Below are 25,021 nucleotides of genomic sequence, written 5' to 3'. Positions count from 1 at the left end.
GTTATAAATTAATGTTTTAAATTATTTTGAAAAATTTCCAAATGTTTTTTTAAAGGGTTTTTTATTGTTTTTGGGTTTATACCCCGAAAAACAAAAATCAAAAAACACCAAATATAGAAAGAAAAGGTTTGACATGAAATTTAACAGCAGTAAAAAACTGTATTACTTTACAAAAGTGTCAGATACTGAAAAAACTTAAATCCGAAAAGGGTGCCTAAAACTCCACTTCGGACATTTCAAACCCCTTTAAAAACCAATTTTAAAAAACTTTTTCAATGTTTCTTTTATGATTTTGCAATAGCGTGCAGGGTGAAAAATTTCCCCTAAAAAAGGGGTGGACACATTTTCAGCAATTTTTTTCTTTATTTATTTTCAAATGCTTCATTTTCAAAAGGGGAAATGCCCGATTTTTTTAAGTACCCAATGACTTATTTTAAAAAAACAATTTTTCCTTTAAAGTTCTTTAGAAAAAGGTCTCCCTTTTTAAAATGAATTTTCCCTTTTTAAAGAAAAAAAAGATAAACAATTTTGGGAAAAAACTTTTTCCACTTGTTACGTTGAAATTTACCCCTCGGCTTTTTCAAATGCATAAAAAAATGTTAACAGTTTTTTAAAAAAAGGGTGAGTTTTTAAAAAACCTTTAACTGTCCGGAAGTGGAGCCCCTTTACCGCCCTTTTCCGAATTCAATGTTTATTCTATATGACACTTTTTGTTTTAATTTAACAATTTTTTCTGCTGTCAATTTTTGTTCAAACAACTCTTTTTTTTTATGATTGGGGTGTTTTGGGGTTTTTGTTTCCAAGGTATTTAAAATTTTAAAAATTTATAAAAATATCTACTTAATCAAAATATAAGGCAAAATTTTGATAAAGGTCGTTTTTTTTAAAGGGGTTTCCTCCAGGAAAAAACATGAATTTCAAAAAATTTTTAAACAAATAAAACCCCGTTATATTAACATTTAATCGTTTTTACTTTTCCCTTTTAGACCTTTTTTTAAAAAGTATGTTTTTTTATAAACATTGGCATTAAATTTCAGTCAAAATGCCCGGTTTAAATGAGGTCTTTAAACAAATATTTAAGGTAAATATCCAATTCTTAAATTTAAATTTTTGGTTCCCCCAAAAAGGGTATTCCCAATAAATTTTTATAATTTCAATTATTTGAAAAATAATTGTTCCGGGGGAAAAAGATGTTCACTGGTGCCCAAAAACCCTGTTTTACATTTGAGTTTTTTAAAAAGAGCAAAATTATGTAACGAATTTCGCGATCACTTCAACCACCTTTTATAAAAAAGGATTTGCAATAAGCAGAACATTGTTTAATGTACAATTTTTTTTTTCTTACTTTTACAAATGGTTTTGCATTTGGGCAAATTACATGGGGATTTCCCTAGTTTTTTTATAAACACCTCCAACTTTTGCTTTATTTTTGAAACCCTTTTTAACATTCCAAACTTTTTTGCCAAATCTGAAAGTTTTTTTAAAGTCCGAAAAGTACTCCAACCCAAATGTTTTGGTAATTATGATTTTTGGTTTTCTACTTTTTTTTTTTTTTTTTTTAAGAAAATTTTAAAAAGTTTTGCATTAAAAAATGAAAAAAAACAAAGTTTTTGGTTTATGTTTACCCCTTTTAGAACAATATTTTTTGAAGAAAATCAATAAAAGTGGAGAAAATTTACCCCTTTTTTTTTGAATCCTTTTTTAAAAATATAAGCGCATTAAAGAAAAAGAAACAAAATTTTTTTTTTTTGTTTCATGGAAAATTTTGTTTAAAAACTATTGATAAAATTAGTTTGGGAAAATAAGCGAAAAAAAGAGAATGGGGGTCAAAACAGTTTCCCACCAAATTTTTTTTTAACTTTTTTTAAAGAAATACCCCCAAATTGTTTATTCATATACTTTTTCAAGAGCCCCTACTTGGGATTTTTTTATTTCTTTTTTTAAAAGACTTTTTCAGGGCCTTTAGAAAATTCATTAAACCAAAAACCCCAAGGGGCTTGTATTTGAAATAAACCTTTAAATTGAAATTCCCCGGAAAATAAAAATTGGTAAATTTGCTTGTGTTACAGCGAAAAGAAAATTTTGTTTTATTTTTATTTGAGAGTCTCATTTTTAAAACAAAAAAGGTGTCAAACATAGTTCATATACTCATGTTTTTTTAAAAAAATTTATTACACGAAAAGGGGGATACCAAAGATTTCCAAAGAAATAAAAATTCAATTCTTAAATTTTTACTAAAAAACATTTTTTAAATTCGAAAATTCGGAAAAACAATGTTAAATCCAAAAAACATCGATTCGCTGCCCTTTCTCATTAATTAAAGCACTTTAACAAATTAAATGTCACGTTCAAAATTTTTTACCATGTTAAATTGCCAAAATTTAAAATAGCGTCTCTATTACTTAAATTTTTACTGCTTTTCGAATTACGGTTATTTTAAATAAAAAGGGTAAAAAATGATTAAGAATTTCTTTAATCTAAAAAGTACACAAAAAGACTTCTAAAATTAACCATCCATAATCCCCAAAATTATGGTTTTAAGGGGGAAGGAATAAATTTAAATGTAAGGAAACGCATGGGTAATTCTATCATTGGGAACATTTATAATTCCTTATACTTTTTCAGGGCACCGTTTAAATTTTCAAAGAATAATAATAATAAAAATAGGTTATATATTTGGGCATAGCGGAAAAATTTTCAAGGGAATTTCTTTACCCAAAAACCAATGTTCCTAAAAGCCTTTTTACAAACCTTAATGGCTTAAGGGCAGAACATTAATTTTAAAGTTTATACCTTATCCAGTATTTACAATTCTGAACATATCTTAATAAAAATGGGTATATCAATCGCATAAATAATGAAATGTAGTTTATTACATAATCATCTGTTTACAAAATTTGTGAATGTTCATTTATTTGATTTAGAATCCCCATATTTCAGATGCTAACGAACAGACCCAACAAGGATCAAATATTTACAATATTTTAGGCTTCGGTCTAATTTCGCAGTTACTAACAAAATGTTAAAGCTTCAGTGCCTTACTTGAATGATGGTGATCGAGTTTAAAATATTCTAGTATACGAGTATTAAACAAGACTAATAATTAAATTTTGCAATCTATTTTTTCTTAATAATCACATGAAAATCCATTCACTGTTGGAAGAGGCCGCCTCTTTTTAATACCATATCGGCTATAGAATGCGAGAGGATTAGGGAACATTAAAATGCGAACTAAATTTGCTAGATGAAATTACAAGCAGCATGACGATTGAATGGGTTTTTTTTTAAAAAATGTATGTAAGACGCTGTTGACGTAATTTTACGAAGAATTCTTCACATTGAGAGAGTTGTTGAAATATTTATGAAATTCGTCGTATATATCACAAAAATTTGCGAAAATTTATGTTTGATCTGGTACCGGTTAAGTAATGCAATATATTACTGACCCATAAAAAGAAAAGGTGCATGTACATTATGTTTAGACGAAAGCTTAAACGTACGGATAGCAGGAATATGAACCAGGGTCTTGAGTTCGATTGTCTGCACCTCCTCCAACTTAAAGATACTACATTAGTAGAAACTGTGTTTGAGTGCTAACATTGATACGCTGAGACCAAAAGGTAAGCGTCTGGAAGTTGCTTTGACCGAGAAACAGCAATGACTGCAAAAATTGTTGTTATTCGAACAGTGTGAATTGTTTATAAACGCGTTAGTTTTATACGGTTTAGTTATATCGGTTCACAACGGAAATGTTTTTCCTACATGACATAAATGTATGACATTGAATCAAGTTATGCATAGTTTTAAACAACTTCAATCAGTAAGCGACAATTATCACACGAGCAAATTCTACAAGCTTGGTATGACGGAACAGGCGGAATACACTGTGATAGGACTTAAAACTTCACTGGACGAGTGCTTGATCTGTTTAGGTCTCATCGTTGGGACCTAATGATGCTTCTCTGTTGTCTACATTTTCTATTACAATGAGTCTAGTACATTCAGATGGTTTAGGCTGCCTTATAGAGTTTTCTTATTTACTTGTCGTGCATTCTCCAGTGCTGGGTACTTGAAACTAGTGAGATACAAGGAGAGTGCATGGACACTGTGCATGCAGTTACCCGGTTTAAGCTAACGGTGGTTATTTTTGACTGATGTTCCAACAGCTGTGCTTATGTGCTTCGTACTTTTGAGTGTTTACTTTTGTGATTTTTTTACTTTGTCCTAAATATCTATCATACAGATACATATAATATGCTGTATAGATTTGTTTGGATGGGGCTTATTTTGTTCTGTTGTATTTTGTACCTTGTTTGAGAGTTAACGGCAATCATTGCAAGGACCGACAAACAAGAGTTCACTGAGAACTGATGGCGATCTGGGTCAAAATAGTCAATGCATCTGTGAGTTTGTATAAACATATAAATTCACAAACGAGAAATTATGCAGACAGGTTAAAAAACGGGATTTTAAAAGACAACAAACTTCAAGTCACAACTCAAATCCATTTTAACTATGTCATCCATTTTGTACGCATTTTCACTGATTCAAACATTAGTTCACGTGATCAATGTGTCTGTATTTTTCCCACTGAATAGCGTTAAATGCCCATTTGATACATTTCTGTAAACTTTCAAATAGCAATAGATTGGTTATATTTCTTACTAAACTGAAATTTCCATAAACGAGATTATAGTGATAATACCAAAGGAGGAACGTGGGCAATCTTTGACGAAGGATGGGGGTGAAGGCAAACGGCTTTGGTTTTGTTATAAACAAAACAAAAACTTCGCATATTGAAATGAAATTATGATGAAAACTCAACGTTTCGACTAGATAATGAGATTTTTTTTCAAAGATAAAGGGATTATACCTTGTTCAGTGCCCTCTTGATCAATTTGACCTGGTATGTTATGTACCGGGGTGTCGTCCGTATCCCACTAAAATACAGCAGTTGTGACAATATCATACATACATACATACATACATGCCTTAGTTGTGTTATTTCTGTCACCAATGGCATTTGGTTATAGCAGTGAAACATGCAATATGCATTTTTTTCTGTTTCATAAAACCCATCAGAGTTTTTTTTATTGTAGCTTTGTTCGATTTATCTAAACATATTGCAGTGGATATCATTACTAATACAACCGCCTAGCTTAATAGGGGGAGCGCAGATCTATGGATCGTGTGGTCGAGGTTCGATCCACGGGCGGGGTGTATGTTCTCCGTCAAGACTTAATAAAATACCCAGTGTCTGAAATCATTCGTGTCCAACCTCTGATACATGTGGGGAAGTTGGCAGTTACCTGCGGAGAACAGGTTTGTACGTCGTCTCGATGTGGTGAACATTTGTGTCAAGCTTCTTCGAAATTTTTCAAGGGGTTCAAGAGTTTCAGAGCGGACAGGAAATTGCTAACGGACGGACGGACAACGGTGTCATAACATAATACGTCCCTTTAGACGAATAAAAAGTGAAAAGGCCCGTACGGATATGTCTTTTCTCAAGTACGAAAACGGAAAGAAATGAAAATGCTGTACATGGTTGTTATCGTTTATTTTATGCAAGATATATGCATGTTAGACTGACAGTTTAAATTAATACTGTTAACATATATATGTAAGAAATCATATTTACAATTACCAGAAATAAGCAAAAGAAAAAGAAATATCTTTAAAAATGATGGTCGGCGAATTGTAATAAGGAAAGAAGTTTATGAATTTTTCATCTAACATTCATCTTTCATCTAACATTTTTCAAATTGCAAAACTAAACACCGCACTTTAACATTTTAAATGGCTCTCTTTTAATTTTTCGCAAAGGTTTCGTAGGATTGCAATTTTGTTTCGTTTATCCTTAGACGAATAATTACAGCAGTAGTTTGATGAAGATTCATGAAGCGGTTCATGAGAAGAGGTCATGAAACGTGTTTATATTTTTAGCTAAATTGGTCCCTATCCCCATTTGTAACAAAATAGCAGGAGACCTTACGATACTGTTACACATCGAGTTTGATAAAAATCCATTACATTTTAGTGGTTAATGCGAAGAAAGGCATATCTACCTTTAGCTATAGTAGTCACTAAAAGGGCCCAAGTTTCTATATGAATAAATTTGGAAGAGGACCTTATAATGATGCTCCAGTCCAAGTATGACAAAGATCCACCAAGCTGTTCATGAGACACTGTATAAAGGCATTTCTAGTTTTAGCTCTAGCAGCCCCTAAAAGGGGTTAAATGTCCCAGCTGAACAAAGTTGGCTGCGGGCCTAATAAAGATGCTACAAATCAAGTTTGACTAGAATACATGAGAAAAAATCAATTAAAGGAGTTTTTATTTATTATTTTTATTTATTTCTAAAATAGGCCAACTGATCCCGCTTTAACAAATGCATATTTGCTATTCATGAATCTTTGGACAGTGAGGTGACACCTATAAAAGGTGAAGGTCAAGCAAAACATACATTTGTAATTTTTTCAATATTTCTGTTTCATAAGCAAAGTTTGACCGTAGTCATATCACATAGATAAACTGTATGCAGCGTACCTTTATTTCAGAGTCATGAGATTCAGTCATTATATAGCATATATATAAAACAAATTTCAACTGAGTTCAATATTTGCATACCATACTAAAGAAAAATATTCATATATAATAAATCAGTTAAATAATTTATAACAAATATATCAAAGCAAACAAGTACTCATTTTAATATGCAATCTGAATAAGTCACAAAAGCAAGAAACCTTTCCATATACAGACGACAATTGTAACAAGGAAAATCTTTTAAAAAGCACTTCTCTACATAAAAGACTCTTATCACACCCTTATTCATGTGATACGCAGACCGTATTCAGCTCTTTCTTTAATTTGATATATGTTGGTATTTGAACAGGTTTTTATGATATTTATTAAACTTACTTATCATTTTGAGATATATCAATATTCTTGCTAAATATACAGAGCCAAAGTCAGCTTTAAAACTGTGAACAGCGTCGTATAGGATAAACGCTTTGTCTACATTTCACTCAGCGTAGCACAATCAACAGAGTGAAAGAAATTGACACTCTCGTCCAATCAGGCAGAGTGTTGCATAAATCTTCCATTTTGATAAATTATCTACAATGCATTATCAAGTAGTTTGATTTGCAAACTGAAGTCAAGTGGCATAGGTAACGAAAACGAATTTAGACGGCGTCGCTGAAAAAAAACTTGTTAAAATATTTGATTTAGAAATGTTGATTTTTTTGTGTGTGTAAAAAATCAGCCTCCGTGTTGCCTTCCGTGCATTTGATATTCTTCGCACTAAATAATCTGAACATAATTCAGTTTGATAAAATGATGGCAAAAACGTTTGCAATAATTAGCATCTGAACTTCAAAAAAAAAAGATTTTCGTCAACGACAAATCACTGTTTGGAATATATAATTTCTTGAATATCATTCATTTTTAATATCATTTTTCTGTTAGTCAGTTCTTAAAACATTCCAGTCATTATAACCGGAAATGAATGTGATGTATTATGGTTAAAATCTTGGTTTGTTCTTCAGGATTGTGCTGTGTAGGCCTACACGGCATTATACTCTGTTTGCACTGATTTCAAATGAATTTTAATGAATAAAAAATAACGCTCTATCCATCATGCCAAAATCAATACACTTCTTCGGTGTATTTTGTACACAGACCATACATAACACATGCTTATCTCTGGCGTTCACAAGTTTTCTCTCTGTCACACCGCTAATCAGTACCTGCTTATAGTGCATTCAGACGTAATCCAGAGAAAGAGATTTACAAAAATATTTTGATTTACTTCTTAATCCTGTTGACAATATCATATTGTTGTAAATATTTTTGTAATGAAACATGTATATAACTAAATAAATGTTTTCTAAACTAAACGCAATCTGTATTCTACAATTATTGTTGTACATGTTTCCTCACACTTTGTTGGACCGATTAAACCTGTTCATTCTTCCAAAACCACCAAATTCCCAGAGCATGTCGTATGGGTAGGGCTTTGATAATGGAGCGGCCTCATCCAACTCTTTCATCTGTAAATACGCAACATAGACTTCAAGTTCTCATAGAAAAAAGAGATGAAAAACATTTCCAAGATACTAGGTTGTGAACATGTCCAGGAAATGTCCCAAGATACTAGGTTGTGAACATGTCCAAGAAACTAGGTTGTGAACATGGTCGTGAACATTTCCAAGATACTAAGTTGTGAACATGTCCTAAATTCTAGGTTGTGAACATGTCCAAGATACTAGGTTGTGAACATATCCTAATTACTAGGTTGTGAACATGTCTAAGATACTAGGTTGTGAAGCTCCTCGCAGCGGTTACCTTCCCTGGCGTTCATTATAACAATAATTAATGTACCGTTAGGGGAAGTAATTGCCGCGGGAGTTTGAAACGGATCTCGAAGACCAGTCTCTATACCTAAGCAACTGATTGGCTGTTTCTAAGCCACACGTTTGAAACTGACCAATGACAATGTTGCATTCAGAGACTGGGTCCAAACCCAATATTATAAACTTGGAGCTAGATATCACCGAAAAACGAACACAACAATAAAATGTGGCAATGATAAAATCACAATTATCCATCTATGAGTAAGCTGATAAATCAGTACAGAAGTCCTGGTAATTCCACTTGATGTATGTTAATTACAGAAAACTGTGTTACATACCCCTTCAGATGAGATTTCCCAGCCTCCAGATGCGCCCATATTGTCTTCTAGTTGCTGAATTGATGTACATCCAATTATCACAGAAGACACAACTTCTTTCTGTAGAAGCCATCGCAGAGCTACCTGGGGGACAGTTTTACCTGAAACAAACCATTTGCTGTAGAGGCATGTGTATCAAACAAAATTATTACGACTGTTACGCTATTAAGGAAAAAACGAAATGTTTTCTGATAATTTCAGTAAGCTATTCAGGCGCACCCCTTCGAAAATGCAACTACACCGATTTATCAATTAATATATGACAGGCCTTTCAGCTGAATACACATGTAAGTTGTTTGCACAAGCATAAAACTGTGAGAACCGGTAATGTGGTTTGCAGAAATATATCAAACAGAACGGTGATTTAAGACATTTTAGAAAGAAAGAATCAATCAACAAATTCGGCTTAAATTGGACAGGATCTAAAAAAAAAAAATTAATGTGGAAAAGGAACAAAAAAACAACACAAAAAGCCAGGATATAAAGACTACGGTCTAGTATGGAAACAGAAAGTATATAAAAACAATGTATGGGACAGTTAAAAATGAGGTCTTATTTGCCGGTGGTTTTTATTACACCTTCGCAAACAAAGTTTTGAGGAGTATACATGAGCCATCTTGTAACGTCGGTTGGTTGCCAAATATTTGTGGTACGAAATACATACACAATTTTATCTTATTATGTTTGTATATGACTGCAGTAAGGTGTTCCATTCGGCCTTTGTTGTTTCTCACCTTCTCCCTGCAGATTGGTAAGGGCGACAGTGCGATAATACGGTGCGAAGACGCGAAGATTAGATGGCGAGAAAATACTATGCCAAATGCGGAGACACGATGTTTAGATGCGATACCAATACACTGCCGTCCTTACCAGTTTACAGGGCTAACGTGCGAAACAACGCCAACTCAAACGGAACGCCGTTCCGCTGTGTTCTACCGGACCAAAGAACATATTTTATCACAGGAAAGGCAATAAAGTGCCACGGGAAAAGGGAAAAATTAAACTGAAAGTTTGGGAAAGAGTTTTCATACCATTAGCTTTAGCGACTTTTTCCATGGCTGCTATCAGTTTCCAGTAGTTTTCATTACTTCCGAACTCTTCCCAATTGCTCGCTGAGGTATTTTTCCCTTCCTCCCTTTTAGCATGCATGTACCCGGCTCGACTTCCGGTTGCGTCAGGTTTCTGGTCTCTCTTGAATTTTCCAGTAAGCATACCCCTACGAATGCCAATTAATGAAAAAAGATGTATGTATGAAAATTCAAATGTTTGTTTCTCTTGACGTCTAAGAAAATAAAAGAATTTAATCATATACAGTGTCCACTTAATGATTCTGAAAGAACTTCCATTAGGGGACAAAATAAAACATTTTGTTCAACATGACGCTTTTTGATAAAAAAGATATAATGCGTCAGTTTTTCAGAAACAATATATAGTTTCATTTCATTTACCGTACAATGCTTTTATATGTTTTAAAGTAAATTACCCTTTTAATGGACTCCATGGCAACACACACATCCCCTCATTCTCGCAGACCATAAAAGCTTCAAGCTCGGAATCCCGTCGCAGTAAATTGTACTGTTGCTATACAATATATACAAAAAAAGTGTATTATTAATTTCTATTTCTTTTATCAATCGTATGTCTTATATAATTGCAGAATGGGACTATCTCGACAAATTTTTGTGTATATTACAGTTGTAAAGATAATCATTTGACCAACCAGGCTATATTAAGAACTATCAGAAAGGCTGCTGTTAACAAGAACACCACCTATGAATTGCAACGATCGTCTGTAAGTGCTTGACATCAGGTAATATATGCAAAACAAAAATCTTGACCTAGTTACACGTCCCCTGATGATAAGAAAAGGGAACAAATTAACACTATTCAGGAAAGGTCGATCGAAACACAAATTGTAATCCAGAAATACAAGCTTTCCTAGTTATTTCATATATTTGGTTAAGAGTCAAAACCACGCAGTTTAGGTCATATAGCGACATTTCTAGCTTTTGTTATAGAAGGAAGACCACATGAGCCACTCCGAGCCTTGCTTCAGGCATGAGCGTCCATCTAGGTAGATTCACCGACATTCCATTAGTCAGCTGGATAGCTTCCTCACATGAAGAATTCTACACCCTAAGTGAGGTTTAGAATCGGAAGTGAGTCGAAAACAGAGATCGTAACCACTCGTCCACGGAGGCCACTACAAATTTTCTAAGTACAAAATTGGCCATACTTAGTTTAAACATATTTTATTGTTCATTCAATATTTACAAGAATATATAACAATTTTACAAACACAAACATATAAGCAAATGGGTCAGATGACGGCCCTCCCCTACAGATATAATACGAAACAAATTGGCGGGAAAAATTTAAGCTTTTGCAAATTTGAAATTGAAATAAAGCAAAATATTTTTAGGAGAGAGAGAGGGAGAGAGAGGTGGGTCCAGCTCCTTGGGAAGTCAAGCTCCTTGGGAAGTCAATCTTGTATATAAGACATTTCAGTATTCTCAACTTTATATTTTCATTCATAATATCGTACCTTACTAATTGAATCTTGCAGTCTGTTTTGTGTATTTTTAAACCTGTAAGAATATAAAAGTATTCTCTTCATCCGTATATTTATCGCTACCAAAGAGCAGAGTTTCTAAATTTAGCGGATGAAACATACGCGTATCGCGAAATAAGTTAATTCTCTGAATTTGAAATTAATTACAGTTGAAGAAGAAATGTTCTACGTTCTCATTTTGATGACCATATTCGCTCATAGGATTGTTACGAAGATGATTACGAAAAAGGTCAGCATTAAGGTTACTACAATAATTACGCATGCGTGCATGATATACTGAAATTAGTCAGTCACCTATACAGTAGTACTTAGGAATGCTATGCGCTTTAAATTTTGTCTTTATTTAGTTTTAAAAGTATTAATTGATTCCGAGTTTCTTATGTCTGATTCAAGATTATTCCAACGAGAAGTTGCTGATGGAATAAAAGATGAACTGTATATCTGAGTACGACGAGCTGATGTTTCATAGTCGTTGTTATTACGAAGAGGATAGGGAGTAGATTCAGAAACAGTTGCAGGAAATAATACATCTCCTAGATAATTTGGCAAGTTCCCTTGTCTTGCTTTATAAACAGTTACAAGTTTTTGAATAGTGCGCCTGTCTTTTAATGAAACCCAACCTATTTCCTTCGTTAGCCATTAAGGGCCAAACTTCTAACATAAGGCAAGTGAGAGTTATCGTTCTTAATTTTATATTCATTTGGTGATGATGCACAAGTTATCACAAATTTAAAGGTTTTGTAGTATTCACGAAAAGCGGACACACACGAAAACCATAAGAAACAAATGCCAAGCGCCACAACTCTGAAAACAAGAGCTGTCCGTAAGACAGTGCGCTCCACTTTTCGGCGATTTGACAGTAAAATGAATTCATGTCTTTAAAAGGAAGATACACCTAGATATAAAAAGACCCTACTACTAAGAGGGGTTAAAGGTCAAGTATGGAAGGGGTACTGACATTCTTTATTTTGATGGATTTAAATTATATCAGAAAACACAGCCCAAGAAACTACATGCACATAAAGTATAAAGACTTTGCTAAATTTAAATTATATTTCTATTTATTTTTTATCTATTTTTATTTTATTTTATTTATTTATCTTATTTATTATTATAGCAGATGATGATGATGATAAAGATACATTTTAAGTTTCAAGTCATTATCTTATATTGTACTAAAGTTATATCCAGAAAGCGAAGATTGCCAAAAAGTACAAAATACAAAGTATGAAAGGAGCATAATTCTGTCAAAAATACAATTAGAGTTATGGGGATTGTAACCACACATGAAGATGATGATTATAAAGAAATATTTCTAATTTCAAGTCATTATTTTTTAAAGTACTAAAGATATGACTGTAAACAAAGCTTTCGAAAAAAATTATCATGAAAATAATTCCAAGTATAACAACTCTTTGACCTTGACCTTGGGTATAATGGGCCCAGCCCCTGTACATACTTTGATTGTATGCTGGACAATGTTCATGTGAACTTACAGTAAGATATAAGCAATAGTAAAAAAAGATATGACACAAAAACAAAGGTTGCCGAAAAACTTTAACCTTCAAAATAACCAAAGTATAACACCTTGGTAACCTTGACCTTATGTATTATGTGCTCAGCCCCTGCACATACTTTGTTTATATGCTGGACAAAGTTTATATTAACTTACAGTAAAATATAAGCAATAGTAACAAAGATATGACAGAAAAATAAAGGTTGCCGAAAAACTTTAACCTTAAAAATAACCTAAGTATAACACCTTGGTGACATTGACCTTATGTATAATGGGCCCAGCCCCTGCATATACTTTGTTTGTATGCTGGCCCATATTTTTGTGAAGTTACACATAAATATAAGCAATAGTAACAAAGATATCAGGTTGCCGAAAACTTTAACCTTAAAAATAACCTAAGTATAACACCCTGGAGACCTTGACCTTGGGTATAATGGGCATAGCCCCTGTCCATACTTTGTATGCATGCTGAACAATGTTTATGTGAAGTTACAGTAAGATATAAGCAATAGTAACAAAGAAAAACAAAGATTGCCGAAAAACTTTAACCAAGAAAGCTTACGCCGACGCCGGGGAGAGTAGAATAGCACCCCTTTTCTCCGGATAGTGGTGCTAAAAATGCATTGCCGACACCGATGACGCTGATCCAATGACGACAACTGAATAAGCCATTTACCTGTAAACTGACGCATGGGTTCAGGTTAAGCTGTTTCGTTGTTTCGACAATTTTCTGCATTTGCCAACCACAGAGATTACAGAAACCATAGTAACGGATTTTCCCGCTCTTTACGAGATCATCAAAAGCACGAAGCGTTTCTTCTATTGGTGTAGCATTATCCCACATATGAGCCTAAACAATTGAGAAAACAGAAACTCACCTTATAAATGATAAACAAGATGACCATGATGGCCTTATACCGCTCAAAAAAGTTTCACAGCTAAAACTGGTAAAATAAGAAACATTCCTGTCCAATTACTTTGAAAACTGGCCCGCAGATGTTCATGAGAAAAATCAAAATAATTTGAACAATCTTGGAAGAGGATCATCAAAGGGATGTTTCTGTGATCAGTCAGAGATTAAGGAGGTGTCATTTGAAGATTTTTTTCTTTTTTAAGAATCGTACTAATATTAACAATCTTAGTAGAAGGAATATTTGTATGAAATTATTTCTAAATTCAACAACCAGTTTCTGAAAAAAATAACCTTTCACTATAAAGGGTAAAGTGACCACGCTTCCTGGCGGCCATGTTGTTTTTGACGAATCCGAATAATTTGAAAAATTTCAGTACAAAAAAAGAACTGTTTCTGTGAAATTAATTTTTAATCAGTCCGGCAGTTTATGACAAAAAGATTTTTTTAAAGTTTCCACCATATAAATATAAAGACATGTGACCACGCCTCCGGATGGCCATGTTTTTTACCAATAGGAATAATTTGAACAATCTTAATTGGAAAAGGGTCATCCAAGAATGATTTTGAAATAGTGTCAGCAGTTTCTTACAAGATCATTTTAATTTTTTTTTTCCGTTGCCACGGCAATCAGGATTATGCTTTGAATACAATTGAAAGAGAACCGCATAAGGAACATTCGTGTGAAGTTTTTTTTTTTAAATTAGCAAATGGTTAGGGTGAGGTGTCATTTGATGCAATTGTTGACGGACACCCTGGAGCACTTTATACTCTGGTGAGCTGACAACATAAACGTATTTTTTTCATGAAACTATGCGTCGTGTTGGTCAGTTTACCAAGCACTCATTTACACTTGTAAGCGCTTAGACGCTTATTAAGCAGATAATGGAAATAGGGTCTCTCTCGAAAAATAAGACCACGAGATACAATGAGATTTCGCTCTATGTTCTTAAGAGTTTCAAATTTGTTTCATTTTTTATCTTTACATAAAACACAGTCGTCTGATACCAGAAGGCGATTGGCATATATGCCTAAAACTTTCTCCACGATCGAGTTAGGTCAATGAAAGTATGTACAAATGTATAATCCCAGGCAAAATCCTTTTACAAACAATAAACATTTCAAACCTGGTATAAATCTATGTAATCTGTTTGCAGTCTTTTAAGGCTATCCTCACAACTTTTGATGATGTTCCGTCTGCTAAGTCCAACATCGTTCAGGGAAGAGAAGTCTACAGGGAAACGAACTTTGGTCGCAATGATAATATCGTCTCGGTTCTTTTTCCTAGAAAAAAATAATGTAGAACGTGCTTGAAAGCATCATGCAAATACATACAACTAGCAATCAACCTGGTTTGCCGAAGGAATGCGATTGAATACTGGCCACCCGTGCCGCCTGAAAAAAATGCTCGCAGTATAATCATATACCATAGATAATATACAAAAGAGAATAACCCTTTACCACAGAGAATATACAAAAGAGAATAACATTTTATCACAGAGAATATACAAAACAGAATAACCCTTTACCACAGAGAATATATAAAAGAGAATAACCCTTTACCACAGAGAATATACAAAAGAGAATTATCCTATACCACAGAGAATATACAAAAGAGAATAACCTTTTATCACAGAGAATATACAAAAGAGAATAACCCTTTACCACAGAGAATATACAAAAGAGAATAACCCTTTACCACAGAGAATATACAAAACAGACTATCCTTTACCACAGATAATATACAAAAGAGAATTATCTTATACCACAGAGAATACACAAAAGAGAATAATCCTATACGACAGAGAACATACAAAAGAGATTGATTCTATACGACAGAGAATATACAAACGAGAATAATCTTATATCATACAGAATGTACCAAAGAAAATAACCCTAAACCATTGGGAATATACAAAAGAGAATAACCCTATACCACAGGGAATATACCAAACTGAATAATCCTTTACCACAGATAATATACAAAAGAGAATAATCCTATACGACAGAGAATATACAAAAGAGAATAATTCTATACGACAGAGAATATACAAACAAGAATAATCCTATATCATAGAGAATGCACTAAAGAGAATAACCCTAAACCATAGGGAATATACAAAAGAGAATAACCCTATACCATAGAGAATAAAGAAAAGAGAATAATCCAATACCACAGAGAATATACAAAAGAGAATAATCCTTTATCACAAAAGATATTCAAAAGAGAATTATCCTATACGACAGAGAATATTCAAAAGAGAATAATCCTATCAGACAGAGAATATACAAAAGAGAATAATCCTATTCGACAGGGAATTTACAGAAGAGAATAATCCTACACCATAGAGAAAACACAAAAGAGAATAATCCCACATCATAGAGAATAAGCAAAAGGGAATAATCATATACGACAGAGAATATACTAAAGAGAATAATCCTACACCATAGTGAATGTACCAAAGAGAATACCCCTATACAATAGAGAATATACAAAAGAGAATAACCCTATACCATAGAGAATATACAAAAGAGAATAACCCTATACCATAGAAAATAAACAAAAAAGAATAATCCTATACCATAGAGAATTTACCAAAGAGAATAACCCTATATCATATATACAAATAATCATAGAGAATAAGCAAAAGGGAATAATCATATACGACAGAGAATATACTAAAGAGAATAATCCTACACCATAGTGAATGTACCAAAGAGAATACCCCTATACCATAGAGAATATACAAAAGAGAATAACCCTATACCATAGAGAATATACAAAAGAGAATAACCCTATACCATAGAAAATATACAAAAGAAAATAATCCTATACCACAGAGAATATACCAAGCAGAGTAACTTTATACCCTACATAACGTGACAGAAAGAATAACCATTTAACATAAAGAATATACAAAAGAGAATTATCCTAAACCACAGAGAATATACAAAAGGGAATAACCCTATACCATAGATAATATACAAAGGAGAATTATCCTATACCACAGAGAATATTCAACAGAGAATAACCTTAAACCATAGAGAATATACAAAAGAAAATAAATCTTTATCACGAATTATACAAAATATACAAAAGGGAATAACCCTATACCATAGATAATATACAAAGGAGAATTATCCTATACCACAGAGAATATTCAACAGAGAATAACCTTAAACCATAGAGAATATACAAAAGAAAATAAATCTTTATCACGAATATTAAGAATGTACAAAAGAGAATAACCAAATACCAAAGAAAATGTACCAAAGAGAACCACCCTTTACCGTAGAGGATATACAAAAGATAATAACTCTACACCACAGAGAATATACAAAAGAGAATAACCTTATACCACAGGGAATATACAAAAGGGAATAATCCTATGCAACAGAGAATATACAAAAGAGAATAACCATATATCACAAAGAATAATCAAAAGAGAAAAATCCTACACCACAGAGAATATACAAAAGATATTATCCTTATACCACAAAGAATATACAAAAAATAAAGAATAAACAAAAGAGAATAACCCTATACCACAGAAAATAAATCAAAGTGAAGAAATGAATGAAGTATTGCCATGCAATACAAAGTCCCCTACTGGAAGGCACCTAATTTTCTCTACTGCAGTATAGCATAATGAACTGATATCTGTCAATGATGTATAAACACTATTGTACTATATATACAGTATGTTATAAACAAAAGACTTGGATTAAAATTTGTATATATAAAACCCTATAGCTGTTTTCAGCATTTTTGGCCGATTATCTAAAAGGTAACGTTATTTACAGTAAAACAAAAATCCATATAGGTCCACATAAAACTCTTTACCAGGTAGAGATAGGTCTAAATACACCTAACAATTGGGTGTAACATGTATGTTGTACCACAGAAAACTGGTCTCAATTTTTCCCTACGGCCTGTAATAAGTAAGTTACAATATAAGCTATTTATAGTAAAACAAAGGGACATAATTCTAAAAAACAAGAGTGCCTCATGGTGGTGAATATTTGTGCCAAGTTACATCAAAATCCCTCCATGCATAAAGAAGAAATCCTCCCGACAGGGTCATTCTTGAAATTGGCATTTGACCTCTAAGCGTGACCTTGACCTTAGACCTAGGAACCTGATTCTTGCGTTTAACAATCCGTCTCATGATAGTGAATATTTATTCCAAGCTACATCAAAAATCCTCCATGCATGAAGAAGAAGTATTCCAGACAAAGTCATTCTTGTATCTGACCTTTGGCATCTGTGTGTGACCTTAACATTTGACCTAGGGAGCAGGTTCTTGTGCATGACACTCCCTCTCATAGTGGTGAACATTTGTGCCAAGTAATATTCAAATCCTGTTTTGCATGACAAGGTTATACACCGTACAGGAAAAATGTCCCATTAACCTTTGATCTCCAAGTGTGACCTTGAGCTAGGGTTCTGGGTTTTGTGCATGACACGTCGTTTCATCATGGGGAACATTTATGCAAAGTAATATTAAAATCCCTTGATGGATGTCAGAGTTCTTGACAGGATAGGAAAAAAACACTATTGACCTTCGACCTCCAATTGTGACCTTGACCTTTGAGCTAGGGGTAAAGGTTTTGCGCATGACATGTCATCTCATCATGGGGAACATTTGTGCCAAGTAATATTAAAAAACCTTCATGGATGGCAGGGTTATGGACCGGACAGGAAACAGACCCTGTTCATGCCATGTTAACATGTGACCTTGACCTTTAAGCTAGGGGTCTGAAATTGTACATGACACATCGTCTTATTATGAGGTACATTTGTGCCAAGTAATATTAAAACCCCTTCATGTATGACAGAGTTATAGACCGGACAGGAAAAAAGCTCTGTTGACCTTCGACCTCAAATTGTGACCTTGACCTTTAAGCTAGGGGTTCGGGTTTTGTGCACGACACGTCATCTCATCATGGGGAACATTTGTGCCTAGTAATATTAAAATCCCTTCATGAATGACAGTGTTATGAACTGGACAAGAAACAGACCCTGTTCATGCGTTCATGCTATGTTTACATTTGACTGCCAAGTGTGACCTTGACCTTTGAGGTAGGGGTCTGAAAGTTATGCAAGACACAGCGTCTTATTATGAGGTACATTTGTGCCTAGTAATATTAAAATCCCTTCATGGATGGCAGAGTTAAGGACCGGACAGGAAAAAAAGCCCTGTTGACCTTTAAGCTAGGGGTCCGGGTTTTGCGCATGACAAGTCGTCTAATCATGGGGAACATTTGTGCCTAGTAATATTAAAATCCCTTCATGGATGACAAAGTTATGGGCCGGACACGAAATTGCGAACGAACGGAAGGATGGACGGACGAACGAAATGACGGACGGACGGAAAAGCGCATTCCTATAGTCCCCGAAACTGGTTTTCAACCAGTAGGGGACTAATAACCCTATACCACAGAGAATATACAAAAGAGAATAACCTTATACCAAAGAGAATATACAAAAGAGAATAACCCTATACTACAAAGAATATACAAAAGAGAATAATCCTATACCATAGAAAATATACAAAAGAGAATAACCCTATACCACAGAAAATAAACCGAAGTGAATAAACATATGAAATAGAGAATTTACCAAAAAGAATAACCAAATACCACATTGAATATACAATAGATAACAAGCCTATACCACAGAGAATAAACCAAAGAGAATAACCATACACCATAGAAAACAAACAAAAGAGAATAAGCCTATACCATAGAGAATATACAAAATAGAATAATCATATACCTCGGGGAATAAACCGAAGAGAATAACCATATACTACAGAGAATGTTCCAAAGATAATAACCCTATACCATAGAGAATAAACAAAACAGAATAATCCTATACCATAGAGAATAAACAAAAGAGAATACAATGTAACCATATACCATAGAGAAAAATACAAACAAGAGGCCCAAGATGGCCCTAGGTCGCTCACCTGAGTAACACACCATAACTGTGTAAACATGTTTTACCTAGTGATTTCATGGGGAGAAATATTCTGACCAATTTTCATTAAGATTGGACCAAAAAACGTGACCTCTTGAGTGTAAACAAGCATTTTCTTTGATTTGACCTAGTGACCTAGTTTTCTAACCCATATGACCCAGATTTGAAATTGTCCAAAATTTCATGAAAACGAACATTCTGACAAGGTTTTGGGAAGACTGGAGCAAAAATGTGGCCTTTAGAGTGTTGATACAAGCTTTTCCTTTGATTTGATCTAGTGACCTAATGTTTTACCCCACAGGACCCAGATTTGCAATCATCCAAGACTTCATGATAAAAAACATTTTGACCAAGTTTTATGGAGACAGAATCAAAAATGTGCCCCTTAGGGTGAAAACAAGCTTATTCTTTGATTTGACCTGGTGACCTAGTTTTTGACCCCACATGACCCAGACAAAAATTCATAAGATATTTCATGCAGACAAACATTCTGACCAAGTTTCATGCACATCAAATGAACAAGCTTTTCCTTTGACTTGACCGGGTGACCTAGTTTTTGACCCCATGTGACCCAGTTTCAAACATGGCCTAGGAATCATCAAGATAAACATTCTGACCAAGTTTCAGGAAGATAGTGTCATACATGTGGACTCAAGAGTGTTAACAAGTTTTTCCTTTGATTTGACCGGGTGACCTAAATTTTGACCCCTTATGACCCAGTTTCAAATTTGGCATAGAAAGCCAATACTTCTTCTTCTTCTTGTCGTTCGCGGCTACACTGTCAGACCAGTAGCCTCGATGAAACTTGTGGTTTTGCCGCAAATCCTCATTGCCTCCATACAGTTTCTGGTGGATTGAGGTATCTATCGGCCAAGTCGCAGCTCGCTCCTGGTCATGCCTTTTACATCTCTGAAGTATATGCTCCGCAGTCTGATCTTCTTCACCACATGGACAAGTTGGCGATGATGCCAGTCTGTATTTCTTGTACATGTCAGCATTGAGCTTGTTGTGCCCTGAGCGGAGCCTGACCATCATCACTTGTTCAGACCGATCAAGGAGATGGAAAGCATCTTCCTCCATCCTTGGTCTCGTTAGTGCCTTGATGATGGTGACTTTCTCCTTGTAACTCACAGGTTTTGTTGGTTGCTCTGACTGAGCTCCTAGCTTAGCCAGTTTGTCTGCCTCTTCATTGCCTGCAAGTCCACAATGGGATGGAATCCACTGAAGTGCTACTTTGCAGGTTACACTCAGGCTCTGCATTCTCCTGGCTAGCTGCGGAGCTTTATTGTTGGTCAGAGCTTCCATGACAGACAGTGCATCTGTGAGAAAGACGACTGAGGAGCTTTCTTCTGCCGAGTCTTCAACCATTGAGACGGCCTTCATGCGTGCTTCAGTCTCCGCCTTGTAATTGCTGCAGCGTTTTCCTGTGGCTGCATGTAGTGTTTCTCTCTTGCCAGATGGATATTGAATGAAAACTCCTGCTTCTCCATAGTTGACGGCGCATGTGGCTGATTCGCCTGTACAGACATGAGTCCATGATTCCGGAGGATAGTCTTCATTGATCATAGCAACTGTGAGGCTCTTCCGAATGCCTTATTCTCTTGCTTCCCGCGGTCAAGACGAGGAACAGCAAGTCTCACAGTCACTGAGGACAGATCATTCGCTAGTGGGTTTATAATGTCTTCACTACCTAGGGGAGTCGTTGGTATGCTCAGCTCAGTTTTGAACTCTCGGTTGAGTTTCTTTGCCTCATGTACGAAGCTGCTACGTTTGAGCCGATTCTTTGTGTAGCCATCTAGCTTGGCATTCATGGGATGGTCTTGAAAAGACCTGAACTTCTCTGCTTGAAGCAGAACCTTTGCATGTCTTCTGTCTTGTAACGGCTGTGTGCATGTTAGCTTCTCCAAGAAGGAGATTCGTGTAGACTTTGTAGCACCTGTCATGATCCGCAATGCTTGGTTCTGAACCTTGTCTTAAGCCTGTTGGTTAGTTTTGGCAGTAGTGGTCCAGGCAGTTAAGCTGTACTCTAAATTGGGTCTCACTGTTCCCTGATATACTGTCTTGAGTATTTGCTCATTTGCTCCCCACGTTGTTCCAGCAAGTTTGTGCATCATGGCAAGCTTCCTACGGGCCTTCCCTTCTGCTTGACTAATGTGGGGCTTCCAGGTTAGCCGTCTGTCACAGGTCACTCCGAGGTATTTTGCCTCGTCTGCTTCAATCAGCGAAGTATTTCCCATCTTGATTTTACCCGCCCTCTGCTTTGACGACAGGGAGAATAGTGTGGTGGACGATTTCTCTGTATTGATCGATACACACCAATCTTCAGCCCAAGCTGAAAGCTTGTTGATGGCTTCTTGCATCCTGTATGTAGCTGTAGTGGCATGTTTTTCCTTACACCATAACACCAGATCGTCAGCGTAGAGAGCAACCTTAAATCCTTTCGGTAGATCAGACACCAGATCATTGATGAAAAGCAAGAAGAGTGTAGAGGATAAGAAGCCGCCTTGTGGGACACCATGACGCAACAGGAACTTCCTACTGTTGGCATGTTCTAAACTGACTCTTGCTCTCCTGTTGTGGAGGTATGACTTAATCCACCTCAGCATGTGACCTCCTACTCCAGTCCTCATCAGTCCAGACTTTGTCAAACGCCCTCTGCAGATCAATCCATGCTGTAAGCACGACTTTCTGCTCTTGGAAGGCGTCCTCTATCTCTTGCGATAGATAAGTGGTATGGTCCTCAGTTGAGCGGAATTGTCTGAAGCAAGCTTGTTGCGTTGCGAATAGGTTGTTAGTCTCCATGTACCACTTCAGATGTGCATTCACAATCCTCTCCATGGTATTTCCAACACAGCTGGTAAGGCTGATTGGGCGACAGCTTGCAGCCTTCTCTGGATCCTTCCCTTTCTTGTGGATGGGGATCATGACTGCCTCTTTCCATATGTGGAAGTAGTCTTTGTGTCCAGCTTAAGTTGTAAATTTCCAGGAGTTTGCAAATTGCTGCAGTGCCTAGATGGGTCAGCATTGCATTTGTGACTCCATCTGGTCCAGGAGACTTCTTTGTCTTCAACTGCCTAAGAGCTGTCTGTAGCTCATGCAGTTTAAGACTCTGCTTCATGCATTCTGGTGTCACTTGGCTTGTCTGCCTTTCCCTTTTTTCTCTTCGGGCTTCCCTTTGCCGTTCCTTGTTAATGGGGATGTTGGAAACATCTTTGTAGTTAGAGGCAGAAGTGTTTGCCGCCTGTTTACCCGTCAACAGTTCACCATTCTCTTCCAAAGTTACTGAGCCTCTTCCTGTTTCTTCATCGTTCAGCTGTCTCGTCAATCTCCACAGCTCTAGGTTGAGCGAGGCTGTTTTGTTTCTCCAGCTCTTCCTCTGTGCTCTCCTTTTGTGCCTAAGGAATCTGGCCTTGGCTTGCTGTAGAGAGAGGTTACTTTCTTGTGAGGGATTGTTTTCTGCTTCCTCCCTGGCTTCTGATAACTTTGCCTGTAGATTCTCCATCTCATCACTCCAGTAGGGATTATAGTCCTTTCTTGCTCCCCTTGGAATGGCGTTGTAAGCAGCCTTAAGTATACTGGCGTTGTAGTCTTTGACAACCCGGTTGATGTCTCTACCTTCCACTATCATGTCTTTACAGAGCTCATCACTCAGACTTTGGTAAAAGGTCCACCTGGCCTTCTTGTAGTTCCATCTGGGGATGTTAGGTGAATTAGAGGCGCTACGGTCCATAATAAGTCGGATTGGGCGATGGTCGCTACCTCCTAGTTGTTCATTGACTTCCCGCTGGACATGTCCAAGTATGTCATCAGTACATAAAGCAAGATCAGGGGTTGATGTTGTTCGCCAGCTTTTGGAGTAAAAGGTTGTGGGATCATCTGGCTTGTTGATGAGGTTTAGCTTGTTATCATCTTGCCAGGTCTCCACTTCCTCTCCACGTTTATCCAGGTGGTCATATCCCCAGCTTTGTGAGTGACTGTTCAAGTCTCCTACAATGATGAACCTGGTTTCATCAGTTGTAACTTTGTCAAGGGACAGATCTTTGTCACTTGGAGAGTATATGTTCACAAGTTTTAAATTGGACTCGTTCTTTCTGAGGCTCAGAACTTGGAACTCAGAGTCATCCATATGCGTGTTTGGTCTGGACAGAACTGATGTTTTTCCTGACCAATGCCATGATACCTCCTTTTCGTCTGCAAATTCTGTCACAGCGAAAACACTGGTATCCTCTGACTTTGAAGGACTTCTCCGGCTGTAGGTGAGTTTCCTGAATGCAACAGACATTGATGTCTTTCTCATGGAGGATATGCTCAAGTTCAGCTTTCTTGTTGAAGACAACCTCCGCATTCCAATGCATCAGCCTGAAAGGTTGATGCGGATTGGTTCTTCTCCTTTGTATATTCCTCCTCCTTCTCTTTGCATGTTGTGGATTGAAGAAGAGACCCCCAGTAACTGTCCGTGGACTCTGTCGAGGCTCAGAGCCCGGCACTGAATCCCCCTGGAGGGACCTCAAACATTCAGCACCACCCTGTTGAATACAGCATGGCTGTGTAGTCATAGCGATATTGCATGGTGCTGTGGTTCGTTAAGAGAGTGCCAATGGCCCAGCACCTCTGTCTTCAACTCTCTATGTTTCTTTCGGGGTTACCTCACCCTTAGTTCCGAGTTAAAACCCTATCCTGGGAACACAGGAGCTATTTGTCCCATAGCTGGGGGTCTGTTCATAGGCATCAGGGCGTATCCACACACCGGTGGGCCTGGCATGCCACATGTCTGGGGGCAGACCTCCTCCAGTCCCCTGCAGTTCTGCCTGAGGCCGCAAGGTGCTCAGTTACCGTGTGGCGCCAAGAAAGCCAATACAAGCTGTGTGCAAGTCTGACTAAAATTGATTACAAAATGTGGTCTCTATCATGTTCACAAGCCAAAAATAGCAAATTTTTGCCCTTTGAGGGGCCGTAACTCTGGAACCCATGACGGGATCTGGCCAGTTTTCGAAAGGAATCGAGATAATATGCGAATACAAATTGTGTGCAAGTTTGATTACAATTGATTGAAAATGTGGTCTCTATCATGTTCATAAGCCAAAAATAGCAAATTTTGGCCCATTTAAGGGGCCATAATTCTGGAACCCATTATTGGATCTGGCCAGTTTTCGAAAGGAACCGAGACATTTTGCCAATACAAGTTGTGTGCAAGTTTGATTAAAATTGATTGCAAAATGTGGTCTCTATCATGTTCACAAGCAAAAAACCGCAAATTTTGGCCCTTTAAGGGGCCCAACTCTAAAATTGATTGCAAAATGTGGTCT

General features: G+C 36.1%; 1 protein-coding gene across 6 annotated transcripts in view; it reads right to left on the bottom strand.

The window, feature by feature from the left end:
* The window catches only part of LOC123540652 (1-deoxyxylulose-5-phosphate synthase YajO-like), a 49,987-nt gene that overhangs the window by 20,550 nt on the left and 4,416 nt on the right, over positions 1–25,021 (bottom strand). Inside the window, exons 4-9 of one of the 6 annotated variants that reach the window (XM_045325868.2) lie at positions 14,860–15,016; positions 13,499–13,672; positions 10,218–10,315; positions 9,766–9,950; positions 8,696–8,835; positions 5,543–8,054 (exon numbers count right to left, since the gene is read on the bottom strand). The exons of 4 other annotated variants lie outside the window; for them this stretch is intronic. In XM_045325868.2, the coding sequence (XP_045181803.2) occupies positions 7,941–8,054; positions 8,696–8,835; positions 9,766–9,950; positions 10,218–10,315; positions 13,499–13,672; positions 14,860–15,016 (868 nt within the window). In that variant the 3' untranslated portion in view covers positions 5,543–7,940. Of the gene's footprint in view, positions 1–5,542; positions 8,055–8,695; positions 8,836–9,765; positions 9,951–10,217; positions 10,316–13,498; positions 13,673–14,859; positions 15,017–25,021 lie in introns of those variants that run through there. One more of the 6 variants, XM_053526930.1, reaches the window with a different exon arrangement.

This window comes from Mercenaria mercenaria, chromosome 16, assembly GCF_021730395.1.
Source record: "Mercenaria mercenaria strain notata chromosome 16, MADL_Memer_1, whole genome shotgun sequence".
Lineage (NCBI taxonomy): Eukaryota > Metazoa > Mollusca > Bivalvia > Venerida > Veneridae > Mercenaria > Mercenaria mercenaria.
Note: the sequence above shows the minus strand (reverse complement) of the source record. Positions and strands in the feature narration are given on the sequence as shown.